The sequence below is a fragment of the Hoplias malabaricus genome, chromosome 10, assembly GCF_029633855.1.
Source record: "Hoplias malabaricus isolate fHopMal1 chromosome 10, fHopMal1.hap1, whole genome shotgun sequence".
In the NCBI taxonomy this organism is placed as follows: domain Eukaryota; kingdom Metazoa; phylum Chordata; class Actinopteri; order Characiformes; family Erythrinidae; genus Hoplias; species Hoplias malabaricus.
This window is the reverse complement of record NC_089809.1, coordinates 33234088-33248007: the sequence shown is the minus strand read 5'-3', so window position 1 is coordinate 33248007 and position 13920 is coordinate 33234088. Positions and strand designations below refer to the sequence as shown.

The window sequence follows — 13920 nt, the reverse complement described above, 5'->3', positions numbered from 1 at the left end:
AGATGAATGTCTTGAGAAATACATTTGACCCATAGGAACAGTATTTGTAGTGAGATTGTATTGGGTGTATATGTGGCAGCCAGTGGCAGTGGTGTAGAGTCCTTTAGTCATTCTTCTCTGCCTCTGTGGTATTCAGAGCCCAGTCCCGTTACCTCATTGTTATTCATTCCGAGTGAGGAAGCAAGAGAGAGAGAGAGTGAGAGAGAGTGTGTGAGAGAGGGAAGACTTTGTTTAAGAGAGAGAGAGAGCGAGGGAAGGAGGGAAGAATGGAGGGTGCAAGCCCAGTAGTAGTCTACACTGTGTAAATCTGTGCAAAGTGAGGAAAGGATTTTTCATTGCTTTATGATTTTTTTTCTCCCCAAAAGCAGGGCAGTGAGTTGAACTTTCCGAGCACTGAGCCACTGCATTAAACTGCACCACATCTCTGACCTCGATTCGTGAGAGTGAGGCTGGGGGGAGGCAGGGGGCTTTCGGGGGGGAGAGGGGGTGATTTAGCACAGTGCTGGGTTTTTACTACCCCCCACAATCAGAGGCGAAAGGCAAGAGTGGGGCAAAGTGGAGCAACGGAGGAAGAGAAGCCATAACCATTTCTCAAAGAATTTACAAAAAGAGCACCAGAAGATCTTGCGTGGAGGCCTCTGATGAGCACAAAGAAGGTAAAGCACTACACACAAACTTCATTGGGACATAAAAAACATTAGATCAACAGGTGGTTTTTGTGGTAACAGAAGGAACTTGCTTTTCCAGTCTTCCAACTCTGTACAGAAATATACACAGTTAAACACTTGGCTTTATTTTAACCTAAAGTTCAGTGTTAAATTTATCTAGTGTGAATATACATAGGCCAGTTTTAACTATTGTTGCAGGCCCTGGAGATCTTACTGAGATTAAGCCAAGATGTATTCTGAAACACATATTAAACCCATTTTGTGAATATGTACTTTGCATATTTTGATTTGCACTTAAAGTACATTACGCTCTTTCTGTAATTTAGATCAGATGCAGTATTTAGGAACTACGAGAATTAACAATATTTTATTATAAGGTTATATAAGAAATTTAAATCAAAGGCATGCCATGACTTGTTTATGCATTTTCAACTTTTTGTTTGTAACACCATAATTCATTCATTAAAAAGCATATAGATTGGAAAAATATAGGATGTTAAAATGTAGAATGTCAACTCAATGTCAATTTAAAATTGTATTATTGATTGTAAAACTTTTTAAGCTGCTGAAAGCCTAAGGTGTGTTAAGCACAAACACTGCTAGCTGTGTTATGTATCTTCTCAGTTAAGGTGATGTTATGGAAGGCCTGCATTTAGATTTATATTCTATGAAAGTGAAATGTAGTTCAACGAGATTAAATTCTTGACTGACTTGGCTGCTTAAGAATGCTTATACAGTTTTGTGGAGATCTGAATAATTTACTCCAGGTGCAGATATCATATGAGATCATTTTCAAATTTATTTTTTACATTATTTTTTAAAACTGCCATTGACTCTAAGTAGTCCTATAAATATACACACCTAGACCCAACTGAGCAAATCATGTTATCTCTTGTGCATCAACTAATGATGCAGTGAAACCTGAATTTTACAATTACTGAAATGGAGGACTGTATGTGTCAGATGTATCTCAGTGGAGGTCACAAATTGTTTTTCCTGTTTTGATAGAGATATTTGTAAGAAAAAAATTTTAATATAGGAAATTGGGATAGTTTTTTCTGGTTTAAACTCTAAATTGATTTGTACCAGCATACGTTGCGGAAAGGCCTGCAGCACCTGATCTTAGAGCTGTAGGTTTAGCCCTTCTGCAAATACTTTCAGTAAAATACTAAAAAATGGAGGCCTTTTTCTGTTTTTAAGCTTCTAGATTATAGAACTCAACCCCATATTTATTAGACAGTCAGGCTTTATACAAACACAAAAAAGATCTCTTGAATACATAACACTCTTCTTTTGGAGTTTTACATTAATCTAAATTTTTGTCTATTTTTCTATTTGAATGTATCTACTTTATTACATTTAATCAATAATGTTATTATTGTAGTTTTATAAATATAAAAATTTTTTCATAAAAGCTGTCGTTCTGCATTTTAAACCCATATTCTTTGTTTCATTTCAGATTCATTTGCTAGTCATAACAACCAGACCCCAGTTACAACACCCCTTCGTTATTAATTTTCTCACCAAATTCTGTTTAACTACAGAGTCATTCACAAGACAATGTGAGTTTTAACAAAAATAAATTTAACAAACAACTTGCCCTCTTTGCTTTGCTTCAGCTTTGTACATTCTTGGCATTCTCTTAAGAAGCTTCATGAGAAGACACTTAAGGTCTTTCTAAAAGTCTTTTACATATGCACAGTATGCTTTGTTGGATTTAAAAAGCTACTTGTGATCAGTCGTTTAAAATATATTACATATTTGATATGCACATTTATTGATAGAAAGAAATCCCAGTTATATGCTATATAACCTTTTAGGTTAGTTTTAGAAACATAGCAAAATAAGCATTTAATAATACATTTTACATCATAAAGACTGAAAAATAACGCCCCATACAATCAAATGTGTCTATTCTTTAAACTGCGTGGAAAAGTGTAAAGTGCAATTATTCCTTTAGGAAAGGCAGGATAAGATGGAGGATAAGGGTGGGACATGATGAGAGATGAAATGTGTCTCATAACAAGTGATGGAAGGTGACAGAGGCACTGGGAGAAAGACAGGGATCAGAGTGCTGAGAATGTTTTCTTTGTCATGCTCCATAACTTGATATGGGTTAAAGTTTTCTGACTAATCTTTCTGCAATAACAGCAGTATGAGGGAGAGGTCTGAAGGGGGTGGAGGTGGAGTTGTGTCTGAAAGAGTAATCCGGACTGGAATTCCTCTCCTTGCCTGCCAGCCTCTGTCACTCTGTACAAGGGGAAGCTCTGGGAAGCACATGCCTGTTTGTTCAGCACTCTGACACTTGCCCGGACCCTCAAACACACTGTTTTCCTCTGTGGAACTGTGACACATTTATCTTGATGAGATGGACTCAAGACACACTGCAGCACAACCTTATATTGACCTCTAAACCTGAGCCAAGAAATTGTAAACACTGAAGAATTTAAGTAAACATATTAATCATGACATTATTTCTATTACGAGTAATAGTTGTGTATCACATTGATCTCCAGATGAGTATTAAGAAATTAAAATATAATAACATTCAGAGGTAGTCAGCTAATTCATGCTGTATGTTTTTTAGATGGGCATGTACTGCATTGAATTGTAACTGTCCTAACAAAACCCGGCCACCCTCACTCTCGCTTGGTAGAGTTCTTATCTTGTTAGAAAACATGTTGAACATATAGAAACAATCCAACTACAACCAGACTGTCATTTGTGGACATTTAGATAATGTCATCTTTTGACATGTATATAGCATTTGAAAGCTAAAAAGAAAGATTAAAATATTTTCTATCTACATCTCAGCAGTTGCACTAGGCTACATGCAAGTGTGAAAATAAATGTGTAAAATTTGTTAGCTCTCTCTCTCCGCAGGTGTGAGTAGTGTTAACCTAACATTTAGAACTGTATTCTGAGAGACGGTGGCTGGACGGACACTGAGAGCAACATAATGTCACGATCTGACGAGGTCAACAAAATGACAGAAAATGTCTACAAGGTAAATAAAGCATCCCTCTCTACAATACACAACATTGTACATCAATGCACTATCTGTTCTTGTTCTGTTCCATCTTGATTTTAATTTTACCTGGTCATGCTTCATGGTAGATTTTGTGAATACTTCCTCAGCTTGATCATTTCTGAAAAGCTACTTTGGGACTGGATTACTGTAGAAAGAACAATGCAAATAATTCTGTGCCATATCTGAGAGTGTGCTGTATTTAGGGTATCCTCGAGCAGTTTAACCCCAGTCTGAAGAACTTTGTCACCATGGGAAAGCAATATGAGAAAGCTCTAACAGGTTAGTCGTTATTATTCTGGTTGATTTTAACTTTAAAAAGTACCAGCATTTCAAAGTCTCGTGACTCAATATGTATCAATCACTTTGGACAATAATATGTAAGATCCTATTCACTCACTGAACAATTTACATGTGAAGAAAGAGTGTTCTCTCTCTGTTCCTCTCCCTCTCTGTACAGGAGTGACCGTTGCAGCTAAGGGCTACTTTGATGCCCTGGTCAAACTGGGGGAACTGGCCAGTGATAGCCAAGGATCCAAAGAACTGGGTGAGAGAGGGAAATGTGGAGGATTAAAGGAAGTACAGCAAAGGAAGGACATGCAGTGTAGAGAAGGAAGAGAAGACCAGACAAAACACTGAAATAAAAGTGTGCAGTATAAAGGGGAAGGAGAAAATGAGGGGAGATGGAGATGGAGAGAAAGAGAGTGAGAGAGAAAGTGGGGCCTTTGTTGAAAAAGATTAACAACACCACATGATCTCATTGTACTGTTGAAAACAGCAGGGGTGGGGGAGAAAAAGAAAAGAGAGTGGGAAAGAGAGTGAGAGAGGGAGAGAAGGCAGCATGCCAGGCTCAACAGTTAGGGTTTTAGTTGTTCAGTGGGGGACACATACGGCCAACGCACACACTGCCCAGCAGGATAACACCCTGAACAATCCAGCCAACAAATGATATGTATGAATGTACACTTGTTCAATAGCTAAAAATTTGTAGGCACTATTCAGTCACATCAGTGATTGCTGTATGTGATGTAAAGCCTCTGGACATGTGTTTTGATTTTCTACCCTTTCACTCTACACTCATCTTTAAAAAAAAAAAAATTATTGGTTTATGTGTCATATACACACACTAACACAGCTACTATTTACACTCACAGGACACACTTGAACAATAAAACCTACAAACAAATTTGTATAAATAGATACAAATAACAATAATATTAAAGAACCAGGGAAGTATCTGTCAGTTCAATCAGTATACATGCACATATTTACTTGTATTAATTCTGCAAAAAGAATTAGGAGTAGATCATTTCAGTGTAGCAAATATAGGATTAAAATCCGTCTTTATATATGACACATCCAGTTCATTCAATTTATATTATATTCACTGTCCCAATTATTATGAGCTCCACTTACACATATTACATATTACTCATGCACATTACTTACATAGCTCATATTACACATATGTCCATAATAAAGGTGAACAATTACAGAATGTAGCTCATCTGTTGGTATGTAAAATGCCGCTCTAATTCATCATTGTTCAGTTTGTGACTACAGGACTTCTGTTCTCACCCAGCAGAGTGGGTGGTGGACCATTCTGAACATATTCATGACACTGATATGATTGTGGCAATGTAGTGGATGCCTTGTTGCTGAAGTTTTCAGTGCTGTCTTAAGATCACCAAACTATATCTAGTCAGCAGCAGTGTAATGGACAGTGGCAAGAAAGAACAGAACAGTATAAAGAATAACTAACACAAATTGGCCATGACCACAAACATTCAGTGTATTATGATATGTATATATGTGTTTTTGCTTTTTTAATATTCTTCATTACATTTTTCTAAATAATTACAGGGGATACATTATTCCAGATGGCTGAAGTGCACAGACAGATCCAAGTGCAGTTAGAAGATGTGGTGAGTGTGTGTGTGTGTAAGAGAGAGAGAGAGAGAGAGAGAGAGAGAGAGAGAGAGAGAGATACGCAGTGTGAAGGCTCAGTTCTCTAAACAGAGATTAGGTCTTTCCCTAATCTTGATGGAATGTGAATGCCAAATTCTATATATAGTTTGTTCCACCCTTTGTTTGGGCCGAATGGTTTGGGTTAAATTTTCAGTTTCATTTTTTCTCGTTGTGGGGGTTATAATGTAGCAGCTGCATTACATCATTTCTTATGAATGGCTTACTTGAAATTACAATTCTGAAAAAAGGTTCATTGTTTCAAATAAAAATGATTATTTTTCAGCCAAGTGTGCCTCTTACTTTCTAGATACCGAAGCGACTTTCTAGCTACCTAAGTGCTCTTTACATTCAAAACTGATCATAATGCCATCACAATCCACACACACACACTTGGGCTATAATTTTCATTCTTCATAAACTCCTTCAGTCAAGATTAGCTCACTTAAAAAAACGACTGTGTTTATGTGTCCATCTAGCTGAAGCTGTTTCACTCTGAGCTTCTCTCTCAGCTCGAGCAGAAGTTGGACCTGGACATCAAATACCTCTCAGTAAGACAGCAATTTACTTGCTTTTTTCTGCTCCCCTAAAATTTCCCTTAAAGAGGGTGGGTCTGGTACTGATAGTCAGTTTACAATTAAATTTATTCTTAAAATGATGCTACTGTTGGGATTCACCTGAGTGACTCACTCCTTCTTTAGGCAACATTGAAGAAGTATCAGAATGAGCGCAAGTCAAAGTCGGAGTCTATTGAGCGCTGCCAGTCACAGCTGAAGAAGTTACGCAGGAAAAGCCAAGGCAGTCGCCATCCCAACAAGTACGGAGACCGTGAGATGCAGGTATGCACAGGTTCTTTTCATATTGTACTGGGAAGGCCAAAACCAGTCAAAGGTACTGCCCACGTATGACCAATAGTGAATGGGAATGATTTTATCTAACAAATCGAGAAATGATGGATTTGCTTTCATTTGCACTGCCTGACTGAAAGTCTTAGATATTCAAGATATTTTTGATCAACAAGTTTATATTTCAATGCTGAACCAATTGTTAACTAAGGTACAAAGGGTTTCTGAGAGAGAGATAGAGTGAGTGAGAGAGAGATATACAATTGGGGTTTGTACTGTCTTGCTTTGCTAACAGAAACTTGGTCAAAGCAGTTAGACATGAACTGACTCATCAGCACTCTGTTAAACTATTAAAATGACTTTGCTTGGTACAGAAATTTTGCTAACACAATGTAATTAAAATTTCAGTAAACAAAGATAATGCCTGTCTCTCCCTCCTTTTGACAGTTGATCAATAACTCTCATTCTCTTTTTGGAACAAGTCCTTGAAAGTTCCTTAATAATATCAAAAATATCAAGTGTTGCACAGTTCTGCTGGGATGGAAAAAGGGTTCCATTAATGTTGGTTATTCTGTGATGTCTGGTAGCACAGTTTGGGGATGGGCATAAAAACGTCCTTATTTCATGTCACAATACATTCTCAAGGAACAATCTCTTCAAGCAACGAACAGCACACAAGCAAAGCTTGAGATCTTAAGGAAAGTCAACTATATGTATTCTTAGGTGAAAGAAATGTATTCTTAAGCAATAAGCAAGTGAAAAATTAGTGTACAAGTTTTGCATTATTATTCCAAACAACTGCAATATGATATTTGTGCATGAGTTTATACTGTGAAGTTAGACCATTAGGTTGTTGATATAATAGTCTGTTGAAACAGGTGTTTGGTGAAGAAATATTGTCCCTGTTTGAAAGGATCTTGTGGTTAATAAGATTTAATAAGAGCTTATGTAATTGTGTACAGAAGTGCTTTGGAAATATCTGCATATTTTGTTTAGTCAGTAGCTGTTCATTCATTCCATTCATTCATTCAATCTGTATCTGTAAGCGCTTATCCAGTTCAGGGTCGTGGTGGGTCCAGAGCCTACGGACACTTTTGAGTCGCTAATCCATCTACCAATGTGTGTTTTTGGACTGTGGGAGGAAACCCACGCGGACAACTCACAGACAGTCACCCGGAGCAGGAATCGAACCCACAATCCCTAGAGCTGTGTGACACTACCTGCTGCGCCACCATGCCGCTCTAGTCAGTAGCTGTGCACATGTTAATTAAACAAGAGTTTGTTACAATGATGATGCTCCCCAGGGGTGTGGTTTCTATAAAAACTGCAATTATTTATTAGAAAAGGTTAATGCTGATGCTTTTATTGTTGATAAGAGGTGGGTAAGGTGTAGAAAAGCAGTGGAAATACAATAGGTTGTATATACCCAGCGTATTTAAAGATATGTTGTGCTGAGGACAATTTTAGTTAGTATGTTTGTGTGCATTTAACACTCTCTCTCTCTCTCTCTCTCTCTCTCTCTCTCTCTCTCTCTCTCTCTCTCTCTCACTCTCAGTTTGTAGAATTGATGAGTCGCAGACAGACAGAGTTGGACACATTGGTTGCTGTGGGTTATCGCTCAGCTCTGACAGAGGAGAGAAGGAGGTACTGCTTCCTGGTTGACCGCCAGTGCTCTGTTACCAAGCTGCTAATCAACTACCACAGCAAGGTACAAAATACCAGCAAACTCTGTCAATTACCTTTCAACAACCACTGCTGTATATTGCCATACAGCTAACCACTAACCAGACCAAATGCCAAGTAACCATACGGGTTGCTAAAAAAAACAAACTGCTTGTGCAAAATGTAAAACAAATAATTAAAAAATCAACATGAAACTTGTAAGACTAATACAATACTAAAAAATAAAACAATACTCTTATAATTCAAACAGAATTGAAAAATGAATAAAAGTTATCAAAATGACAATAATGTACACTGGGAATTGGGGGGGGCGAGTATAGACCCTGTTTCCAGAAAAGCTGGCACACTTTCTAAATACAGTATGTAATATTTTATTTTTAATTTGTTCATTCACTGAAGGACAAACAAAATATTTTCAGTGATGTCAGTTACAAAGTTGAATATAATTGTTAAATATAATTTAGAAAAAAATGTCAACAAACTAAAAAAATATAATAAAATCTGTGACAAAAGCACTGGGTCTCATCATTTTTCTTTTAATTACACTTGAAGGTACTAATCATTATGCAGAATTGCAAGTGGATTTTTTGCCCAACTTTGCTGCACTTCTGCCGCTCAAGTCTTTGGTTGATTTTGTCTGGTTCTCCTCTTTATGATGCGCCATGCATAGGCCTTTCATGAAAGATTGGTTGATATATTCTCTTAGAAATAAATGTGATAAATTATATTATTGTAATTTCACGACCATTGGTATACTGATAATATAGAGATCATAATAATGCAATTATATCCCATTAAAGAGCATTGAACTTTTACCAAAAATATATTGAGAATATTCAGACATTTAATTTGGAATATATATATATATTTTAAATATCCTAAATAAATAAAACATAATCAGTTTTTAAACAAACCCGTACAACAGCTGCAGAACAGACAGAACAGAGAAAATCAGAAAAGGACAAAGCGAGCGGCTGAAATATTGAGGACGTTAAAGGAGCAATCTGTAGGATATTTCTCGTACTTAGTGTTACACTGCCTCCTCTCTTTTTCATGATGGCATCTAGGGGTATCAAGGAATGGGTATAACAAGGAGTGTGTGATGCAATGTGGAAGTGAGGGAAACACAATAGAGTGTTCTTTTCAACTTTTATCTCAAGCAAAAATACAGGGTACAATAAAGCAGCAGTAGTAGTATGATAATGGTTTAAAATATACAACAGTGCAAATGTTGTTGTAGCAGTAAAGTAGAAGACACTGAACAATCCAAAATATTAAAACCAACCAATCAATACTGGGTGGACTGTGGATGGTGCCAAAGAAAAGAAATAAACAAAAACAAATTCCCTAAAAAATAAAACTAACCTACCCCAAAAATACAGATGGCACTTGGTGGGCTTTATATCGAAGAGGTCCTGCCTCTTTCAGGTCAATAGCTCATCCTATTGGAGGATCAGGACAGCAGCTTCTCAAGGAGAATATACTCCCAGAATTTCTGGGAAAGGATTTTGTATCATAATACCAAAACTTATAAAGAGATGTATCAGCACTATTCCATTGAAAGAGTGATCTGTGGGTGTGTGACTTGTAACACCATGCTTGCAACTTTACAGGTGCGAGAACTCCTGTCCCAGAAGTTGTCATCATGGCAACAGTCCTGCTCCCAACCAACCAAACTCCCAGAACGAGCGCTTAATTTGCTTCGGCACACAGCCCCCCAGGGCTCTGGGGCTGCTGGGATAGCAGAGGTTCTCCGACATGCCAAACTGGGCACTACTCAATCTGGGGAGCAGGTGCGATATTTAGGTTCTACTGAGCCATTCCTCACTGCCAACATAATACTGAAATGTACTAATATTAGCATGGTTTTTCTTCTTTATTGTATTCAATGTATTTTATTCCTTCTTTTCATCTGTTTATAATTAATATTATAAATATTATAATATAAATATAAATAATATTATTTATATTATTATTTATAATATATAAATATTATAATATTATAATATTAGATACACATTAACAAAGGCATGAACCGATTTACTGTATTTCCAGAGGTTATCCATACAGGAAGTCCCTCCTTTGCTGAATGGGGAGTCCAGCAGTCGCTCTCAGCAGCACCAACAGCGTGGGAGTCAGTCTGGCTCATCTGATGCCAGCTCTCCCTCTCTCCCTGCACCATCTGCGACCAGCACACCACAACACACCTCCCCTAATGGCCCTGCCCAGAGTGCCAGCAACTCCACCAGCCCCGCCCAGTCCCAATCCAGTCTACAAACTCCACCTTCAACTGTTTCTGCCTCTCTCTCTCTGATCCCCACATCTTTGCAAGGTCTGACTCCCCCCACCAATGCACCAAACAGTCCTCCACTTCCCCACAGTGCACCTCTCTCGCGCGCCTTGACTCCCGTGCCCTTTGGTCTCCAGCAAGGCATCACCACCTCTCCACCAGCCTTTAATCCTCTGCTTTTCAAGGCTACTGAGCTCTGTGCCACTTCCACGCTGCCTTTACCAAGGCGACAACCCAGTGAGACCCGAACTGGGACCTTTGGTAAGGCTGGGATATCTTAAAGTCATTTTGTTTTCTCTCAGACTTTTTTTTTCTTTCTCAATATTTTCCCATCTCCATTTTCTCTCCCTCTTTCCATCATAGGCTCTTCTCTCCCCCGTGTACTTCCTCTCTCTCCTCCTCTTCGTGTTGAAGCACTGTTCCCCCACTCCCCAAGCTTGGCAGAAGGAGGTGCAGGAGGAGAAAGAGGGGGAGGCTCCTCTCTGTTGTCCTTCCTCCATGGAGACATCCTGAATCTGCTAATTAGTGAACCTAGAGACGGCTGGCACTATGGACAGAATGAGAGGACAGGACGGTAAGGGTAATCAAGACCACTTTATATCAGGATCAGGATATATATATATCAAGTGAGTCAAGTGACTGCTGTGTACAATAATAGGTTGATGTTCCTCAGAGTTTCACATTGTTGTTTTGTTTTCTTTTATTTCCCCAAAGGAAAGGCTGGTTTCCCTTCACCTACACACAGCCATTCCCAAACACTCCTGAACACCAACATATTGGGTCAGTCTTTATCTTTATTTCATTAACGTTTGTGTTATTTTTGTGTTTGCTTAAATGTAATAGCCAGTTTAGTAGTCAGAATTCAGTCGCTTCTCTTCCCTCTGCCTTCTAGCCTCCCTCTGTTGTCTAAGCTGAACAGCACAAGCACAGGGCATTTGGATAGACTGCCCCCTGGTGGTGAGATAAAGCAGGCCAGTCCAGACTCAGAAGATGACAGGAGTGTGGTGGCTCAGCGCATTAGCACCTTCAGGCCACGGCCTTACAGCATGATGAACCCTGATACTACACAGCTCAGTTCCAGACTGTCTGCTCTGCAACTGAAGGACAAAGTATGATTTATCACCCTTCCACGATTCAGAGATATATATAGAGGATATTTTCAGGCAAAACTGTACCCAAAGTAAAATGAGGCTTTTGATTCAGCACTAGTTTACAATACTGGATATGCATTCTTACAAAACACCTCTTTATACAAATCCCATTTCTAAAAAATGTTGGAAGCTTGGCAAAATGTAAAAACAAAATGCATTGATGTGCAAATCAGGTTAACTCTATATTCAGTAGATAATTGTACAAGGACAACATTTTGAGTGGTGAAACTGAGAATGTTTATTGTTTTTTGAAAATGTTTTGCTCATTGTGAATTTGAAGCCAGCAACACAGTCTAATTTAGGATGAGGCATATTTACCATGGTTTTACATCACTCCTTTTATAAACTACACTTTGTAAATGTTTGGGAAATGAGAAAAGCACTACTTGAAAGTTAAATGCCTTTCCCATTCTTTATATAAGATTTCAACTGCTCGGGACCTCGTGTCTCAGTGTTTTTTGTTTCATAATGCACCAGTTGTTTTCAATGGGTCAAAGGTCAGGACAGGTTAATCACCCGAACACTTTTAATGAGGATCCATGCTGTTGCAATCCATGCAGAATGTGGATTGGTCTTGTATTACTAAAATAAGCAAGGACGTCCCAAAAACAGATGTTATCTGCAGGGCACCATGTTACTCCATTAAGTGTCCCCACGTTTCTGGAAATGGGGATTGTAATAAAAAGTGGTAAAATCATGAAGTTTGCCAGTGTGTAGCAAAAGTAGTCAGGTACTGGAAGGCTGGTGCCATGAATCCTTGAAAACATTTGTAAGTCCCATATTTTGTCATGTTTTGTAACATTATAGCTACTGCATACATACAGTAAAATCGGATCTGTGAATATTAGACTTACAAATGATTCTGCTGTGCTTATGCTATAACATGAAGAAAACCAGTAGGTGTTCATTTAACCCTGCAGCTTTGACTTTATTAAATACATTGAACATAATGTATCAGTGTGTTTTGATGCTGTTCCTGTTTTTTCTTTGTTATTTCTCAGCTGGCTGCTGAGCGATCCTCTCCACCTCCTTCACCCACCAGGTAACTCAGTTAGGAATGAGTGTGATCTGAATAAGAAATATACCAGCTATAATCGTTAACACATGCGTTTTCATCTGTAGGACCAATCCATTTGCTCACATTCGGCTGAGGAAGACGGTGACCAATGATCGTTCAGCTCCTCTCATTGAGTAGGGTTTCAGTTTTACTGTTTATAGCTTGATTTAACCCCAGTATTAGGGCATTCACTTCATATGAATTTCTGTGCCAACACTTATGTGCCCTATCGATGCTTATTTTTAAAAATTTCCAAAAGAACAAACACATGAAGACATTTCTCAGTCAACATGTATATTACATTTAATAGAGCAAAATCAGCTTGATTCCTGGAAAATATTTCTAATTAATAAATGCAGAAATATTTAAGGCAGTTAAAAAAAACAAAACAAAAAACATTCTTCTGATGACTATTATAATCTAGAACCACAGTGTTTACAGCTTTGACTTCTTATTTAACGTACTTTAATCTAAAATGATTATATATTCCACCTACATTAAAAGTTTAACTTTTACACTGGGGCTATAAAAGTAGTGCTGTAAGGTCAAAACCTCAATATAAAAAGTATATATAGAAAATACACACAAGCAAAATTTGCTTGCATTGCATTACATGCTGCAATTTTGAGTATGTTGTGCTGAGTCTAAGAAAACATACACTGAGAGTGAGTTCAATATTGAATATACAGTATTTAGTGCAGTATAACACTGTACTAAAATTTTATGGAAATGAAAATTTTTGTTAACAGACTGAACTGAGCCAGGACTGGTTCCTGCTGCAAATAAATTGTGTATTGTGTGTTCACTGCACTGTCAGAGAAACCAAGAAGTGTGCCAGTGATTTTTGTTCATATTTCAGCTATTTTTCGGATCATACAGATATTTTCTTTTTATATGCATATCTACATAATCAGAAGATTTTATTTTTTAAATATCTGTGTGTGTGTGTGTGTGTAAAACATTGGAACAAGTAGGGTAACATACTAAATAGCCATGTTTTTGTTTGTCTTTTTTTTTTTATTTACCAAGTGGCTGTAAGTGGAAAAATATATTTTATATGTTACGAAGGCTGGGAGAATTCTGTGGGATGTCTGATGGGTGTTTTATTTTAAGAAGGTGTGAGAAAAACTGACGGAAGTGGAAAGAGATAAAGAAAATAAGGAAAAAGATTGAGGTATATTGGTGGTTAATGAATGCAAGTGATAAGAAGGCTGCTCTGGTATCTTACTTATA

At 37.7% G+C, this 13920-nt stretch overlaps 1 protein-coding gene across 3 annotated transcripts; it reads left to right on the top strand.

The window, feature by feature from the left end:
- Positions 1–520: 520 nt before the first annotated feature.
- On the top strand, positions 521–13522 carry zgc:158689 (uncharacterized protein LOC791177 homolog). 3 transcript variants are annotated; one of them, XM_066682548.1, is made up of 16 exons: positions 521–656; positions 2128–2230; positions 3552–3675; positions 3903–3978; positions 4157–4243; positions 5560–5621; positions 6141–6212; positions 6363–6500; positions 8062–8214; positions 9803–9982; positions 10245–10740; positions 10843–11053; positions 11194–11259; positions 11372–11588; positions 12632–12672; positions 12753–13522. In XM_066682548.1, the coding sequence occupies exons 3-16, from the start codon at positions 3628–3630 to the stop codon at positions 12823–12825; spliced, it is 1920 nt and encodes a 639-aa protein (XP_066538645.1). In that variant the 5' UTR covers positions 521–656; positions 2128–2230; positions 3552–3627; the 3' UTR covers positions 12826–13522. The 3 variants fall into 3 exon arrangements, with proteins under 3 accessions (XP_066538645.1, XP_066538646.1, XP_066538647.1); XM_066682549.1 differs by lacking the exon at positions 2128–2230 and having other exon boundaries at positions 525–656; XM_066682550.1 differs by lacking the exons at positions 521–656; positions 2128–2230 and adding an exon at positions 2768–2952.
- Positions 13523–13920: the final 398 nt, after the last annotated feature.